Genomic DNA, 18,337 nt, shown 5'->3' with positions numbered 1-18,337 from the left:
ACATAATTTTGGTTTATATAAGTATAATGAAACCACTGCTTTACACGAACCACATGTACTTTGCTGAATCTTTTTTCAGAAAATGGCTAATGCTAAGAAATTGATATTTGACAGTATATACACACATATAAAATTTATACATTTAAAATACGTTTTGATGTTGTAATTTTTCACTTATACCTCACTAACCACAAATGTTCCCACTGCAGCAGCCCGGGTTTGATTCCGGGTCTGGTCAAGTGGGATTCATGGTGGACAAAGTGGCGCTAGGGCAGGTTTTCTCCAAGTATTTCAGTTTCCCCTGCCAATCTTCATTCCACCAACTGCTCCACAATCTCACCTGTCATCTGGGGCTGGTACAATAGGCCAGAAGTGGCCGCAGTACAAGGGACTTAGTCCCACCCCACTAGCAATAAAAAAAACACATATTTTAAGTATCCATGGTTTTCCATTTGTACCCAGTTTTGCTATCAGTGATACACGTATTTTAATGAATAATGTGGGCCATAATAATCTGGCCCTTGCACTGCAACCTTCATTGAACTATTAGGAGTGATATTTCGTTTCATGTATCTACTTTTTAATTGATATACACAGAAAAATCAGTTGCTTCCACATCAATAGGTTGTATGAATGAAACATTTATATATCATTATTTTTAAGTATCATTTTTAAACATATTGTAACATATTCGGTTGTGTATAGTGAGGTAACAGATAATAGGGCTCAACTCCCCTAACCCCTATTATCCATAGTGTTTTGGTCTTGCCAATCAGATTCTTAAGAATGGAACCCCACAATTGGAGAGGGATTACTATGCAAGTACCGGGCAGGATTAACTACCTCATTAAATAATGAAATTGGCCATTAAAGAGGCAGAGGACTAATGAGTGTATTTACCCCCTCACTGTTGTCGCGTCCCTCTGATATCGTACTGATGGAATCAGAACGCATATTAGTGCGCCGCCAGTATGTCTTTTCACAAGAACTGTAGCTGCACAATGTGAGGAACAGGAACAATGTGGAACCCATCACAAGCCAAGCATATGCAGATTGGAGTGTCACGCTCACCATGATGACTGTTAGGATCAGGAACAGGACAGTTGTTGCAAATGCAGCCAGCGACACCCCTTTCTCCTATAACAAGGCATTACAAATGTGGTGTCATTAGGACTATATTCAAAACACTGTATGTGTGCTTATGCCTCCTGTTGTAAATGCATACATCCATTTGATATTTTTGATAAAAAGTTATGTGTCATAGTTTGATTACTTCCACGTGGGACTTGTTCAGTCAAAGAGAAATGGGAAGATAAGATTATGGAGAGGGAAACAAGACAGCAAGCTTTGATATCAATACTAAAAGAAGAGATAGTATTAGGAGTGGGAAACATTAACTGTTAATTACTTGAGCTTTACTGAGTAAGTATCACTTGAAATGTTTTTAATTTTATACCGCTATTTCTCTTTGGGTGTAAACAACATGTGCTTGTTGTTGTAGTTAGGTCTCAGGCTATCATGTGGGATTTGAGGTGGACAAAGTGGCACTGGGACGGGTTTTCTCCAAGTACTTCAATTTCCCCTGCCAATTCTCATTCTACCAACTGCTCCACACTCATAATCATCTATCATTCAGGGACTGTACAATAGCCCTAACTGTGGCCAACAGTCTGTCTCACATATGCAGCAAAGTGACTCCCTGCCAAGAAAAGATAAATTTGTGAGAGTAGGTCTGATCACGTTCCTTTGGAGGCATAACCAATACATCTCCATAAAGTATTGAGAGTGTACCACTGATACATCAAAATTGGCACAACATGTGAATTAGTAATTATATGGTACAAGGTTGATCTCCACTAAATGGGTGATAGTTATGTGGCAGGTATATGTGATAATGATTTTTTTCAGTTCAAGCTGAGAATTTGAGGAATTTTTCAAATTTGAGTTGAGAATTTTCTCTGTTATTCTGATTTTATTACACTAGCAGCGTTGTTAAGAATTCACTAAACTTTACTGCTTATTTCGTTTGATATTCCTTTTTCAAAGGAAAATTTCTTGCAACAGGTCCTTTTTCACAGTGNTGGAGTCAGCTCAGCCTCTAAGAGAAATGAGTACCAGGAATCTTCCTGGGGGGTAAAGAGCTGCCAGTTTATAAGGCTGACAGCCTCACCACCGTCTATGAGTCGACTGTCTAGAAAATATGGGAGCCTCGACATCTCACAACCCAATGGGCTTCCACGGCTTGTCAGGGCGAGGGAACACCAAGAAAACTGGCAACCTCAACGCAACCGCAATTTCCGCTAACTGTTATCAGCCTGAGTTGAACACATGTTACTGAATGGAGCAGCGCAAATTGAGGAAACTGCAGTGCCATTTCCGGCTGATAACAATTCTCGTAAATTGCGGTTGCGTTGCGGTAGCCAGTTTCCTCGGTGTGTCCTCGCCCTTAGAGGGATTGCTTTAGCTGCAGTAAACTAGTGTCAGTAAGATCCTATCTCCAGATTGAAGGCGGGTCAGTGAGTTGACGTCAGCGGAAAAGCATTGTGACGCCAGTGCGCACGTATCAATGCAGTTTCATCAGAATCTAAAATTGAACTTACTTTATAAAATGGAAAGAGGTATGTAAGTTTCAAAGTTTACAATGCGTTCTACACTGAATGCGTTAACGTAGAGGTAACAGTCTTGGCTCGTATTTGGGAGATGCTCGGTTCGAATCTCAGCCGGGGCAGCGCCTATCATGACTGAGTTTCCATCGTTTTCCTCGGTCCTTACAAGCAAATACCGGGATAGGACCTCGATTAGGCCACGACTGTCAATTCAAATCCTTTTCAATTCTTCTGTCATGCTATCATTCGACACTATACAACACAGCCCCGCTAACACGGTCATAAAATGACCCACAAAAAAGGAGAATGTTTTAAAAAATGGTTCCGATCAAGCAGATTAGCTAAGGTATTAGGGAGGTTCTGAGTTCGAATCTTGGTCCGAACACATAATTCTGACAGGCATTTCGTAATTTTCTTCAGTACAATCTAATATTGAGATCACGGTAGCTTCTTTCAGCTGTTTTCGAATCATTAATCACACTTTAATCCTACCTCTTAGTGTTACATAAAAAAAACTGTTGAAGGTCACTAAATAAGTGAAGAATCGATAAACCAGGCAGTAATCCGTCTGGTTTGTATCTGAGAAGGATCTGCTTCAATTTTCACGCAAGGCATCGGCTATTCTAATTTAAACTCGCGATTTTCTGTAGTTCCTCAAAGCAACAACAGAGTTAGTAAAAATATATCTTAGCTGTTTCTTTTAATTTCACAGTACATACGCCATCTTCTCTTCACAGTACGTACGCCATCTTGTCATACCAGTTACTTTCAACATTTCAGAATTTCCATACACGAAGTGACGTCGCCGAAATCTACGAAAAGCAAGCAGTTATGTTACAAGCGGCAGGAAACGTGTATTAGATTCGAGTGGCCGTATGTAGATATAGTTGGATTTACTGATTTCGAGTCTACACACAGACGAAACACTCCATGCCCGATTGTTGGATTAGTATGAACGTGATAATTGTCAGTTGCTGCCCCACACGATAACGGGTTCTCAAGCACATGACGTTACTGACGTCAAACCCGCATGATGCATGTATTATTTCACGCTAACACTGAATATTTTTTATCACATGGTGTTAATGATACTGAAGGCTAATGTTATCTTGCCTGACAAAAGACATAAATGATGTAATTGTTCTCTCATATTGTAACAACAGCACTAAAATTGACTATTATGAGAAAGTTAACATTTTCCAGGCTATAGACGGCATATATATATCGGTCTCTAAATTTTTATAATCTGAATGGATAAAATATTAAAGGTGCTTTACTAACAAAATAATACAAATGGCACAGAAGCCTTTCGAGGAATGCAGGTTCATTATGAACTTGGATTTATTGCGTTGATGCTATTGATATTATTGTTACTGTGTTCCTTATTGACATTTGCTGTTATTTTAATATATTCCATTATTAGGCCGAGTGATATTCTGAGATTCAGGCAAACAGACGGTTGACTCTTTCTTGTGTGGAAGGAAGGAAGGACTGCCAAGCCTTGAGATTCAAATTAATCACCGTCGTTTGGTCTTCGTTGTTGCCACCAGGGTGCACCGTACGTTTACTGAAAGTACCGTATTTACGCATGTATAGGCCGCACATTTTTTGCCAAAAATTCAAGAGGAAAATTGGGGTGCGGCTTATATTCGAAATATTCGAAATCACACTTCATTTAAAAAAAATTAACGTTGCCAAATTTCGGAATAATTTCTACTCCTGAAATAATATTCCAAGAAAATTATTTTTTCTATAATTTCTGTCTGAAAATTGTGCTGCGGCCTATACACGCACGCGGCCTATACATGCGTAAATAGGGTATGCTGTTTCAGATGAAAATCTGGTGTTAGCAAAGTGTTACTGTTTCATAAATACAAAAGACAGAGGACCCAAATGTCAGATTTTAGATCAAATAAAGTTGACGAAGTTAATCAGAGGCGTGCCTTTTACCTTAGGTGCACAGAAAAACATCTTTGTAACATAAACTTCAACTGAAACTTTTACAATATGCATCACATCGGTATTTTTTTTTTCGTAAATGTTCCAAGAATATTATTGTTATTATTGTTATCATCATCAAAATATATGTTTGTGTTTGTGCTGCGCTTCGCTTGTGCACTGCTGACGTTACTTCAGCCTACAGTTGTGAGTTTGAGTCACTTCGGCGCCTGTGATGGCCGCAAGGAAGGATGTTGCTTGCTGTGCACAAAGGAGTTTTATTGAAAACAGAATTTCTATGGTGCGATGGGCCTTGTGCCTCCCGCTTTGATCTGAGTTGTCTCCAGTTTAGTGATATTGAATATGCCTACTGTACGGATTCTGGGGCGTCCACTTACAAGTGTGTTGCCTGCGTTAAAGCCCTGAGGTTCCAAATGAATGGCGAAACGCCGGTGAAGCCCCCAAGAAAATCATTTCACCTGAGAGTGTATTAGTTCTGCCTCCAGTTTTCGACAGCGACACGTATGAGATGCTTGGCGTCCAGCTGGAGACAGTGCGTCTCTGCGGGGTCTGCACAATCGACCTCATGAAAACCCTGTTGGACACTGTTAATAAACTAAGTGAATATGCCGCCCTTCTTAAAAGCGACAATGCCTAGTTTAAATCCCAAGTTAATAAATTACATGAAAAAGTTAGTCAACCTTTGGGATCATTGTACTCCAGAGTCGGTCTATATACAGACAAGGAAACCCCTGACCCATCTAAAGCGGCCCAACGTCGGAATCCAGCCAGGAGTTATGCCGCAGTTGCAGTTTCTGGATCTGCGCATACTGCTTCACCTTCGAAAGAATTTGTTGATCAAGGAATTACCTTGGACGCCTCACCAGCTGTTCCTTCGCCTAAGATATCTACCGTCGAAGAAGACTCTGATGGTTTGAAAACTGTCACATACAGACAGAAGAAAACCACTGGTGCCCCCTGCGGTAATTAACTCTTAGACAGCGGCGTGCCGTGCATGGAAGCAAGGAAAGCATTGATTCCATAGTTAAGAAACTAAATGAAAAGAAGTCATATATAAATAATTCAGTTTGAATAATAATGATGTGAATATTGTCATTTAGCGCGTGTTCCTGCTCCAGGCCACATGCTGCCTCCTCCTCCCTTTCCCTGCTCGGTGGGACGGACCAAGTTTCCTTTCGTTAATCTCCGTACGAATTCGTCTCATCCGAAGTGGCCAACGGAAACAAATTTCGGTTTGCTGGCTAGACCAGCGAAGGAATGTGTTCTTTCGATGGTTATATGAAAATTAACTGTTTAGGTGTGATTTCAGTCCTGTTGGGTGTTATAGGTAACATTAAGTTTTATTAAAATATTGCAAGTGCATATTTATATGGGGTAAGATTGTATTTGTGATCGTATTTTGACGCATCAGAAAGAAGCTATCTGCGTTTAAGGAAAGCAAGTGTAATATTGTGCAGAAATCTGCTTCCTTACCAATAATCTCAAAGAAGGAAAGGTTCAGGGCCTTTTTATTTTCCAGATTTAGTGCTCAAGTCACTGCTGACGATGCTGAGAATTCTCTGAAGAAGCAATGAAGCCTAAATAAGTAGTCTGCACCAGACTTAAAACTAAATCTAACAATTATGCATCTTTTCGTGTTGCCCACGGAGCGCCTAATTACTCCTTTTTTGGTAAACTCACCCTTGATCAGGTGTACTCCTCAAGTACACCCGTCACTGGAGACATAGCTCTCCCCAACAGTTCTAATCTGGAGCGGGGAAGTATCCTCCATCCCTTCCAATAATGTCAGGGGACTTTGAACCAAATAAGTAGGTTCACGGACAATGTTTATGCTTCCACTAATCAAAAAAAATCCTGCCTTACTGAAACCCGCCTGAAATAATACAATCTTTAGTCATAACCATTTTCCGGCCTCTTTTTCTGTATCCCGCGCTGACAGAGACCATTTAAATTCTCACACAACTCGTGGGGGTGGAGCTGGAGTACTAATTGCAGTTTCAGATTTATGACAAGGTGTCATGTAGGACATGACCTTGAAACTACTGAAGAATATGTGTGGATTGAAATACCTGTCGGTGACAATTTCAATCTAATAATAGAAAATCGTTACTTTCCTCCTGATTGTAATGTCACAACTGAAGAGACAGGACGGAATTTCTCGTCTCCTGGGGGCATTTGGGATTGGATAGGTCTTGCCTGTCGATACAAGTTCCAGACTGCATTTGTGAAACGTTACTGACATCTAAAGGACTGCTATTCTGCTCTTCGTCTTGCAAAAGTGAGAACAGGAAGGCGAAACTTTCATCCTGCCTGGATGCTCCATTTCTATTTAATCCGTTAGATACTCCATATAGCCGTTAACCGTCTGCAGCTAGTACAGGTGAGAAGTACACTTACTCTTATCAGCAACAGCAGGAATTTCAAGGACTGACATCAACTTAGGTCGTTTATCATGAAATTAGGAACGACTGACTCATTGGAAAACCAACAGCTCATCCATAGTTGTTTCCTTGTCCGGGAAGATAATTACATCTTGATAAATTATCTCTTTTTTTTCTGTTAATGTTGCTTAAGGTTGAAAAAAAAAAGACAACACGAACTTCTCTTCCGAATAGCATTTCTGCAAGTGATTTGCTATTTAGGCGACGGTTGCAGATTATTTTTGCTTGAGTTTTATTTTAGTTTCACTTGAGAATTGGTCTACGCCATTAGGAAGTTCCAAGAAAATCTGTATAAATGGAACTAAACCGAAAAAAAACATTAGTTCCTTCTTTATTATGATAAACACACGATAAAAAAGGTAAAATGACTATGGATGAAACTATGTAGTGAAGAGTTTCACAATTTGTACCCTCCATACGGTATAATTAGAGTCGATAAATCATGCATGCGTACGTGAATTTAAAAATTCTTGTTGGTTAGACTGAAAGTGCATTCCTACTACTGCTGAAACATGGTGGGATACAGTGTACAGCAGAATTTGCTCATAATGAGAGTATTATAAAAATATACATTCCAATGTAACCATATAAAGGTAATTCCGAACAATTTCCGTTTACATTCAAGTTCAACAAAAACACCGTTTGAAGTAGAAACGGAAAGCCACTGGGTCAGCGGACTGTGTCGTACCGAGCGCCCAACGCAAATTCCCAAGGCTGTGGAAGGAACAAGTCATGGCCTCGTGCTATTCCAGCCTTGTCTGGCAGAAATGAGCGACGTGCGAGGATAGGAGCCAGACAAACCGTGTTGAGTAGTCCAAAAAAAAAAAAACAGCTTCTGCAACAGATGCAAATGAAGACAACGAGGAAAATGTATTGTTCTGGCTTATGAACGTATTCATACAAGACGGTAATTTGTCACTAGAAAACATAGGCGCTTAATGAAAGGTTATACGTCTCCTGGTAAATAACGCCGTGTAGTCGGAGGAAAGTCAACTGATGTTTTGGAGAAATATATCGACTCCATCATCAGGGTCGAAGAGTTCGTCAAGAAAAAAACTAGCATGAAGCAAGCAAATGATAAGAGAATTTTCATAATGGGCCAAACATTGTAAACATTACTTTATTTTATGGCGGGTTCAAGTCCCGATGATGTCATTTGATTTTTTTTTTTCAGTTGACCTAGTCCTTCCAGCCGCACTATGGCCCTGGGGTCAACTCAGCCTCTAACAGAAATGAGTACCAGGAATATTCTTGGAATATTCTTGAGGGTAAAGGGCGGCCGGTGCGTAGGGCTGACAACCTTGCCGCCATCTATGAGCCGACTGTCTAGAAAATGTGGGAACCTCAACATCTCACAACCCTATGGGCCTCCACGGCCTGTTACAGGGATACCTTTACTTTTTTTACTTACTTACTTACTTACTTACTTACTTTACTTTATGATGAAGCTCATTATCGTTCAGACATTTCTGTCAACAAACGGGGTGTCCATTTTGAGCATTGCAAAATTCAGAAATCTTTATGAAAAATGTCTTCCATTCCCATCAAATTAAAATATGGAGGATTCTTGCCAGTACTGACACAGATCAGCAGGGCCGGACTTACAGCAGTGGGGAGCGAGGGGTCAACAGAATGCGGAGGCCCCTAACAGCAGCAACAAATTTAAGTCATGACATTTTGTATAATAACTAAAAGATACAGTCTAACTTTTTGTGATTTTAGAGGCGCATATGTTTCAACAGAATCCGTGGATTCGATTTCTGTTCTGTGGAGGCTCCTAGACGACCCACCCCGTAGCTCCCTCCTAAACCCGGCTGTCTAAACTAGCGCTTAGAAACTCCTCAGTAATTTCTATTTTGTGTGTGTGTGTGTATGTGTTTCACTGGCTCTACAGCCCCCCTGGGCCCTGGCCTCTAATTTTCAGTTCCATGATCATTTTACAGACGGTAGGACTCCTCGGACGAGTGATCAGCTCGTCGCAAGGCCACAGCCTAAACACAGGACAACACAGACACAGAATAAACACATACGCATACCAAACACCCATGTCTTTTGTAGGATTCGAACCCACGATTCCTGTTTCCCAGCAAGCGAAGACAATACGTGCCTTAGACCGTTCGGCTATCGTGATCGGCAATTTCTTGAGTTTACCTTCATGCTATAGAGAATAAGATCGTCCCCTTTTTCTCGTTGGATACGGTACTGACACTGACGACAGTTTATCCCAAGAAATGCTGCACGGCTTCATACAGCTGGCGTTGCGTTGAATTTTTTATGTTAAACATTTGGGATTAAATGGTCTCAGACTGGCTTGTTAATGTTCAGCTTGACAGACTTTAAGATCACAACTACTCTCTGTGGAGATGACGAGGTATTCACCACAGAATCTCATATAACTTGTAGCAGGGGGAACACATAGAGGGTTCTGGCGGGAAAAGCAGAAGGAAAGAGAACGCCAAAAATACCTAGACGTAGATGAACGGATATTATTAAAATTGAACCTAAAAAGACAACGGGATGATATGGATTGGATTAATCTGCCTCAGGATAAAGACTAGTGGTGGGCTCTCGAGAACACTGGAATTGACCTTCGGGTTCCATAAAATATCGGAAATTTCTTGAGTGGCTAAGCGACTCGTGCCAGCTCAAGAAACACTACAGTCCATGGAGTTAATCAGTTAGTTAGTTAGTTGGTTGGTTGGTTTGTTGGTTACTTAGTTAATTTTTACACGAGTGTGAGACTCACCTTCATTCTGGTGAAGACTCTGTAATCTGCGTTCATAGTGTAATTAATGAACCCTGGCATTCAATTGGTCTGCCTTCTAGTGACGTCTGCAATCATAAAAGAGCGAAACAATTTACATTACATCTGTTCCACGCTGGTGTGACGATATTGAATCGGTAAGTCTAGGGCCGGATTTAAGGGGAAGCGACCGAAGCATTCGCCCTGGGACTTCCACAGAACAGAAACAGAAACCACTGATTATACTGGGACATATTCTTCTCTAATATCACGAAAAATGCGTTGTATTTGTAGTTATTATAAGATACAACAACAAATAAATATCATACTGCAGCCACCTGCTCACGCTGGTTCCTACCTAGCGGATTTTTCTACCCTGAAGATGGAGACGATACTTTCCACCGAAACGTCGGTTAACACCACATATACACGGTGCCAAATCCCAGAAGACTGCTTTCTTCATAGTCACCGCCGTTAAAACCTCAAATCTTACTCGTTAATATCAGTTCACCGATTGTTGTGTTGACTGTCACACAAGTATCTCTAAAAACACAAAGACCTTCAATAAAAGTTCTAAGTAAAATACCTGATTATAAAGGACACGGTTAAAAGGCAGGATAATATTTTTTTTTTTCCTGGAAAATGATACAAGTCTTGTTTCAACAGCATTAAGCTTCGTGTGGTTAGCGTTATGCCAGTTTTGCATGAAGTCAGTATCTGACTGCAAGAGAAGCCAATGATCAATAGAAGTAATGCGACAAGAAGTTATTCTATCACAGCGAAAAGACAAAAACAGGAATGTTTAAGTTTGAACAAAAAAGGCTCCAAAATATGACCTGCAGTAACTCCAGACAACGCAATGAAGGACGACAAAAAAAACTCAAGAAAAACGAACGTAACACTGTTCGTTAGGTAGTTGCATAACCAATTAACATAACCAGTATACAAGCCATAACTACTAAACTTATCTAAAAAAGTGATGTATGCAAAACCGAAACAAAAACACCACAGAAAATAAAAAGGAGATGGAATCGAACAATAATTCAATTCATTTCAATTCTTTGTTATCTACGTGCCGAGTTAACAGGTACAAGGCCAATTGTAGAAACATCACAGCGTAGATGCTAATATCACATTACAGATGAAGAAAATGATAAAGACAACAGCCGCAAGGCTAGTTGCAGAAATAGCACAGTGGGAAGACCTTGACACGACACATATTCAGACCATCAGCTCATCAGTGAACAGTAAAATTAGTAATAATAATTCAGTTCTGTAATTTTACATTAACTCAACAGCAGGAATAATAATTCTTTCAATTCTTTATTATTTATGTGCCGAGCCAACAACCAGACCAGTTACAGACAGAGCACAGTGCAGATAAAAGTAATTACATATGGACAAACACTACATAAAGTCAAAGACTAATTAAAGGTAAACACTAGACGAAAAACACATTAATCCAGAGAAGGAAACATAATAGTAGTAGTAGTAGTAGTAGTAGTAGTAGTAGTAGTAGTAGTAGTAGTAGTAGTAGTAGTAGTAATTCAATTCTTTATTATTTATGTGCTGAGCCAACAGCCGAAAGGCCAATTAGAGACACAGCACACTGTAGATAGAAGTAGTTACATACTGGACAAACACAACAAAAAGTCAAAGAATAATTAGAGGTAAGCACTGGAGTCAAAACACTTTAATGCATATAAGGAAACAAAGAAAAAAATAATAATAATTTCACTATCACAAATCTAAGTTGCTAATGATAACCGAGAAACGTAAAGTATAACTATTTAGAAAGAATAATAATAGTAACGATTATACCATATTATAAAAAACGATTGAGGAGAATGTTCCTGGCTCCGAATACGTCAACGTCCCTGCAAACAACATTAGCAGCTGATGCACATCTAGCAGAGGGACAATTTTTACATTAGGAGCAGACATTGAGCAATACAGTCTCTGATACACGTATACCGAGTAGGAACTAGGAGACCAACGATTTCCAAAACTGAAGGGCAGATTTTGAAACCAAAATAAATTTGATTAAGAAAGAGAGCATCGAGTTGATGTCTCCCAATACGTAGAGTGTGCAATTTGAACTCCCTCCAGAACAAGAGAATGACAGTAATGTACTTGAGGAAAGACACAATTAAAACCATTGAAACAGAGGGCAGCAAACCTCCGCTGGATGCGATCCAGCTTGTTGGCATCAGTTGACGTAATTGAATGGACGCATATTCATGCTCAGATCTAACTAATTCGGTGCACAATCTGAGCATAATAGAATAATAATAATGTTATTGAATTCTTGCTGCCAATTGTAATCTACAATACAATTCTTATAAGTCTCACCCAGCCACTAAACAAAATAAACACTCCAACACAGACCTGTGGACGTGTGTGCGCTGTGATAACATCTAAGCAGGATAGCACATAGGCTGTCAGACTGTGCAAAAAGAACGTTGGCCGTTATTGCTTACATCAACATATTTAGAATAGGACGAATCGTACAAATTGTGCTCACTGCCCATTTATTTCAACAAAACACACAAAAACCTGATAATCTTATCATTCCTTTCAACTGAGGAGGGTGGAAAGGACAACAGAATTTCACGCTGTAGGAACTGAGGTTCTCACAGTGGTGGTTATGAAGAGTCCAGTCTTCCTGGGTATGGCGCCTTGTAGGAACTGAGGTTCTCACAGCGGTGGTTATGAAGAGTACTATCTTCTGGGATATAGCGCCGTGTAGGAACTGAGGTTCTCACAGCGGTGGTTATGAAGAGTACTATCTTCTGGGATATAGCGCCGTGTAGGAACTGAGGTTCTCACAGCGGTGGTTATGAAGAGTACTATCTTCTGGGATATAGCGCCGTGTAGGAACTGAGGTTCTCACAGGGGTGGTTATGAAGAGTACTATCTTCTGGGATATAGCGCCGTGTACGAACTGAGGTCCTCACAGCGGTGGTTATGAAGAGTACTATCTTCTGGGATATAGCGCCGTGTAGGAACTGAGGTTCTCACAGAGATGGTTATTAAGAGTACTATCTTCTGGGGTATAACGGCGTGTAGGAACTGAGGTTCTCACAGAGATGGTTATTAAGAGTACTATCTTCTGGGATATAGCGCTGCATAGGAACTGAGGTTCTCACAGTGGTGGTTATGAAGAGTTCAGTCTTCCTGGGTATGGCGCCTTGTAGGAACTGAGGTTCTCACCGCGGTGGTTATGGAGAGTTCTGTCTTCTTGGATATAGCGCTGTGTGGGATCTGAGGTTCTCACAGGGGTGGTTATGAAGAGTACTATCTTCTGGGGTATAGCGCTATGTAGGATCTGAGGTTCTCACAGCGGTGGTTATGAAGAGTACTATCTTCTGGGATATAACGGCGTGGAGACCGTTGGAAGTCAACCGACGTTTCGTAGGAAAATATTGCCTCGATCTTGAAGATCGAAGAATAAGCTGAGCATTAAACCAGCGTGGTTCTGCTTTGACGATGGTCCGAATTACGTCCGAATTAAATATATATTTCTATATTCATTTAAAGAGATTCAATTTCAGGCACTGTGTTTTAGGCCCCATAGTTTTCTTGCCCTTCAATTACACAAAGCTGTACGCAGAAAATGCGCAGTAGAGCGAAGCTTGAAACAGGAAATCCAATCCATACACGTATCCCTTGCGCACTGATACGGACGGGCACTTGCTAATCACAACGCGATGTATTCCTGCTGGCATCAGCATTCAAGGTCTCGGAAGGAGTTACGCGTACTGCATTCAGCAGGCTACCGATGATTCAGGCCAGCGGGGGAGGGGGCATCTTTTCTCTCCTAGATTTTTGGGAAAAAATATAAAAAACTTATACCAAGAATTAATAGCATTTTTAGCCCAATTTCCTTTCTTTTAAAAAACAAAAGTAAACTTATGTGAGCTTCACGCTGTCTGTGTACCCCCCCTATTAAATTTTGAAATCCTGAGCCCATCCTTATGAAACTTGGTGTGTATGTCATGGCACCTGAGCCAGTCTCAGTGACGTAATTCATAAATCCCTCCCATCATTCTGTGTATCCGTATGTGTGTTACCTATCGTTGCTAAGCAACGGCTCGGTAAAAACGCTACCGCGGCAAAGAATACATACAGAATAGAAGAATTATTGGACGCGTCGTTTTATATGCGGTCCTTGGGGTATCAAATTAAAGTAGCCGATTAGTTCTTCCCAGAACTTCTTGCTTTAAATTATTTTTGCATCCTGATTACTCTAGGGCATGCATGTACAACGCGCCGATCGCGATCGAGCGGTCGACTGCGAGATGATTTTTGGTCGATCTCATAAGCCAATAAGGAGATTATACGTGAACAGCATTTAAATTCACCTGTAATATACTAATATGATTATATTCAGATTTTGAAGGGAAAGTAGGTATTAAAGTAGTTTGTACTTTCAATGTGTGTTGCTTTTACAACAAACATCATGCGTCGTGTTATTTTTACCAATATTTTTGCTTAAAGCGAGATACGACGATAGGAGGGGGTGGTAGATCATTGGCAACCTGTTTGAAGTTGGACATGCCTGCTCTAGGGCGATCAGTAAAAACAGTCTTCAATGACTTAATGCAACTTAATGGATGCCTCCATCATCATCATCATCATCAGTAATCTGTCAGACGACAGGTCCACAGTCTCTTCCAAAACAATTCCTCCACTTAATGCGATCTTGAGCTTTATCCTTCAAATGACAGTATCCTCTTCTGTCCCCAAGGTCATCCAGCATCTTCTTACGTCTTCTTCGTCGTCTTGTCACTTCGATCCGCCCCTCTATCTTTCCTTCGATAACTTCTTTTAGAAGGCAGTTTCTGCGTAAAACATGACCAATCCAATTAGCCTTCCGTTTTCTTATTTCGTGTAGGATATTCCTCTGCTCACTGACTCTAATTAACACTTCTTCATTTCTCACATAATCGGTCCAACTGATCTTCTCCATTCTTCTCCAACACCACATTTCGAAACTTTCCAGATGTTTCTGATCTACTGCCCTAAGTGTCCATGTTTCAGCCCCATACAGAGCTATGCTCCAAATGTAGCATTTCACTAGTTTCTTCCTCAAATTTAAGTCCAATTTGCTGGTAAAAAGATTCTTCTTCTTGCTAAATGCAGCTTTTGCCATGACAATCCTGGATTTAATTTCACTAGTACACCTTCCATCATCTGCCTCCACTGGGGAAAAAAATTCTGCCAGTATTCAAGCAGCCTATTTTATCCTTCAAGACTTCCGTCGCTTTATTGCTTACTGACGCTGCCATTTTGGGTTATTTAACCGTATGAAGGCACGTAAAAACATTTAAGGAAACCGTACTGTAATTTCCCACGAAATAATCACACAACAGATGTACATGTCTTGATTTCCTATGTAATCGCCCTGCTGGTCCGTCGGTCCACAATTTTCTTGATTCCATCAACAATTGTTCATTTGGACCTTAGCACATTCTCGAAGCGTTCCTTTCCTTGACTATCCAGACGGCTATTTTATCAGTAGTCCCGCACATCCTGAATGTTTGCTCCTTTATGTCGAAACACGTTGCAGGTCAATGGTATAATATCACAATTCCTGTGTCCTCATTCGTGTCTTTCCACCTATAAACCTTCCTCTGAGTAATCTATCACCACAATGAACTGTCATTATTCCAGACATTTCATCAATTTTCACAATTCCGGCCATATAAATCGGATCACAGACCATGTTATTATTTGAAGTGTTCAATAAATCGTGCAAGTTAATCTTGTTACAGTATGATCACTGCCCAAATGACAATGAGAACCAGGTCGGTGCAAGAGCGAAGGTTATAGACAGTGTCACGTAACTTCGAACAAGGACCCACATTCCTAGTCAAATCCCGCTCATAGCTTGTGGTGGGAGGAGTTTCTTAACACTCGCTCTTCCACTGGCCGCTTGTCACTTCTCACACCCTCCACCCCCTTGTCTGAAATTTTTCTTCTGCGCATTCAAAGTTACTCTTGGCCTTGTTCGAAGTTACGTGACATTTGCTATAATATTGTTATATCCGCCATCTTTCTCAGTGCTGACAACATCACTTTTTAGGTAAACTAAAATTGTCTTTTATTCTTTAGTTTTTCTTTCTAGTAGCATATGTAATTACATTATATTTTAACGTGCTTTGAAAACTGTAAAGCTTAACCTGCTTTGTTTTCATATTTAAATAATGCATTCAAAGTTATAGCAAAATAGTTGCGCAGTATTAATAACGTGTCACATGTATCAGTAAATTATCATAGCGTAATTTCTCAAGGAGAGCGAGTTGGCAGGACAAGATTATGCCAATGGACGGGATTCCTTGTGAGGCTTATCACAGAACAATAGAGGTCTGCTTCGTCATCTGTGCGAGACAACATAGAGATAGGATAAATTCCTCCGTCTTGCTGTTTAGTGAGGAGCTACAATTGGCATAGAGAACATTAAAGTTTATATTTTCCTGTATTTTCTTCTTCATGGTAAATGTATAGAAATACGCCTGAACTCGGTGGTAATCAGAGCTCTTTCTTCTTGGATATATCCACCGCTGTGAGGTGTCTCGTGAATTTCCTCAGTAACTCCAGGCAAATGTCGGAATATTAGTACAAATTAGCCCATGCTCGCGTCCTTCCACAGCCTTCTAATACAATATCCACTAACCGTCCCACCATTCGATGCATACAGTCGGCGCTACTGACAGCGTATTCAAATCCTTCTGTGTGGATGTTTTGGTTATCACAATAAAGCACTGTCGAGCTTTAATATGTTGCATGAACGTCAGTTATATGTATAGTGGGTCCCGATGAAGCGAGCAGTCTTTCCTTTAAACGTACATCGTGTGTATTTTGTGAGTACTGGTAATATCTTGCTTCATTATGGATGTGAGGGTTGGACGCTAAACAAGAAAGAGGAATCAGTCATCAATTCTTTCGAGAGGAAAATCCTAAGACGAATTTATGGACCAATAAAAGAGAATGGGATATGGAGAATAAGATATAATAAAGAGTTATACAAATTATATAAGGAGCCAGAGATCTCAGTGACGATAAAGCTTAAAAGATTGCAATGGGCTGGGCATGTACAGAGAATGGCTAAGGAGCGTATCCCAAAGAAAATATTATACAGTACAATAGGTGGTAGGAGACGTGCTGGGAAACCAAGAACTAGATGGACTGATGCGGTGGAAGAAGATGCAAAGAAGTTAATGGGCGTAAGGAACTGGAAGAGAGTAGCGCAGGATAGAGAGGAATGGAGGGGTTTGATAAGGAAGGCCAAGGCCCGACATCGGGCTGTTGCGCCATAGAAGAAGAAGAAGAAGAAGAAGGTAATATCTTGATGGGGGTATGTGAAGTATAGTACAACGTTAGCCTAAAAGAAATAGACACTTTCAAAGTCTTACAGAAAGAAGAGTTTTAATAGCATGGCCGAGATACTTACATGGTTTGAAAAGTACGCCCTGAAGTTTACATGGGTACACCTTTTTACGGGATACAGCATAAAAACCGTTCACTTTAGGTGAATCCCTCACATGCTCTACTAGGGCTCTCGGGTTTTCAGTTCCCCATATACGAACGTTGTGTATGTTCACCGTACCGCTAATGTGGAACGTTGATTCGTCACCGAAAACTGCCGGCTAAAGAAATCAGTACTTCCTTCATTAGGCTGCTGCATGTGCATACAGAATGAGTGACGGAGGGTTTCGTCGTTTTCAGGGAGGTTCTGCAATAATTGCAACGGTAAGGGAACATTCCTGAACGTTTACGCAAGATATTCCGCACAGTCTTTTGTGGAACTTGCACGTGCTGTCGGCCTTTTTGGGCTGCGCGTGTAAGTTTCACGAACACGAATCATTTAAACTGTCTATTTCTTTTAGGCTAACTCTGTATATTAAACAAAACAGACAGTTTACTATTAACTATTTGTGACTGTTATTAGTGGGAGATTGCTTCAAACATCGACCGCGACGTATGATTCGGTAATATGTAGAACTAGAAAGGAATAAGTGAGAAAGAAAGGGAAGTTAACAGTACTAAACTTATGTAACGACTGACGAGGAGTCCCGTTGAATTCTCAATGGATGTAACGCCGTTAAGTTATACATAAAAAGAAAACAGAAGAAGAATTGCGCGTGAAATGCGAGGCATAATAATGGGCTTTGTGTCTATTGTCCCAATGACGATTAGAATATTTAAGAGCACCAGTCTAATGATCGTTCATTTCTGTGTAGCAGTTAACACTATAATTTTGTATTTTGGAGGTACTCGATTCGAATCTTGGCCGGGCATTGGGCTATCCCATCTGAGGCTGTTCGTGTTCTTTCCAACTTCTTCAGTCGAATAAGTGAGCTGACTGAAGCGATAACGCTTCTGGCTTTTATTCGCGTGGTGTCCGGTTCGTATCTCGGCAGGGATACAGAATATCATGACTGAGGTATTCCGTGGTTTTCGTTAGTCCCTCCAGGTAAATGCCTGGGTAATGTCTCAAATTTGGCTTCCTTCCACATTTTACCCCGAAATCAACATAATTTTGGAGGGAGAAGATTAAAAGGCAACATCCCTCTGAAAGATAT

At 40.5% G+C, this 18,337-nt stretch overlaps 1 protein-coding gene across 2 annotated transcripts in view; it reads right to left on the bottom strand.

The window, feature by feature from the left end:
• The window catches only part of LOC111861992, a 34,392-nt gene that overhangs the window by 4,219 nt on the left and 11,836 nt on the right, over positions 1 to 18,337 (bottom strand). The window contains exons 2-3 of one of the 2 annotated variants that reach the window (XM_023847007.2): positions 9,753 to 9,838; positions 901 to 1,137 (exon numbers count right to left, since the gene is read on the bottom strand). In XM_023847007.2, coding sequence (XP_023702775.1) covers positions 901 to 1,137; positions 9,753 to 9,812 — 297 coding nt within the window. In that variant the 5' untranslated portion in view covers positions 9,813 to 9,838. The remainder of the gene's footprint in view (positions 1 to 900; positions 1,138 to 9,752; positions 9,839 to 18,337) is intronic. The other variant, XM_023847008.1, reaches the window with a different exon arrangement.

This window comes from Cryptotermes secundus, unplaced genomic scaffold (genome assembly GCF_002891405.2).
Source record: "Cryptotermes secundus unplaced genomic scaffold, Csec_1.0 scaffold181, whole genome shotgun sequence".
Classification (NCBI taxonomy): Eukaryota; Metazoa; Arthropoda; class Insecta; order Blattodea; family Kalotermitidae; genus Cryptotermes; species Cryptotermes secundus.
Note: the sequence above shows the minus strand (reverse complement) of the source record. Positions and strands in the feature narration are given on the sequence as shown.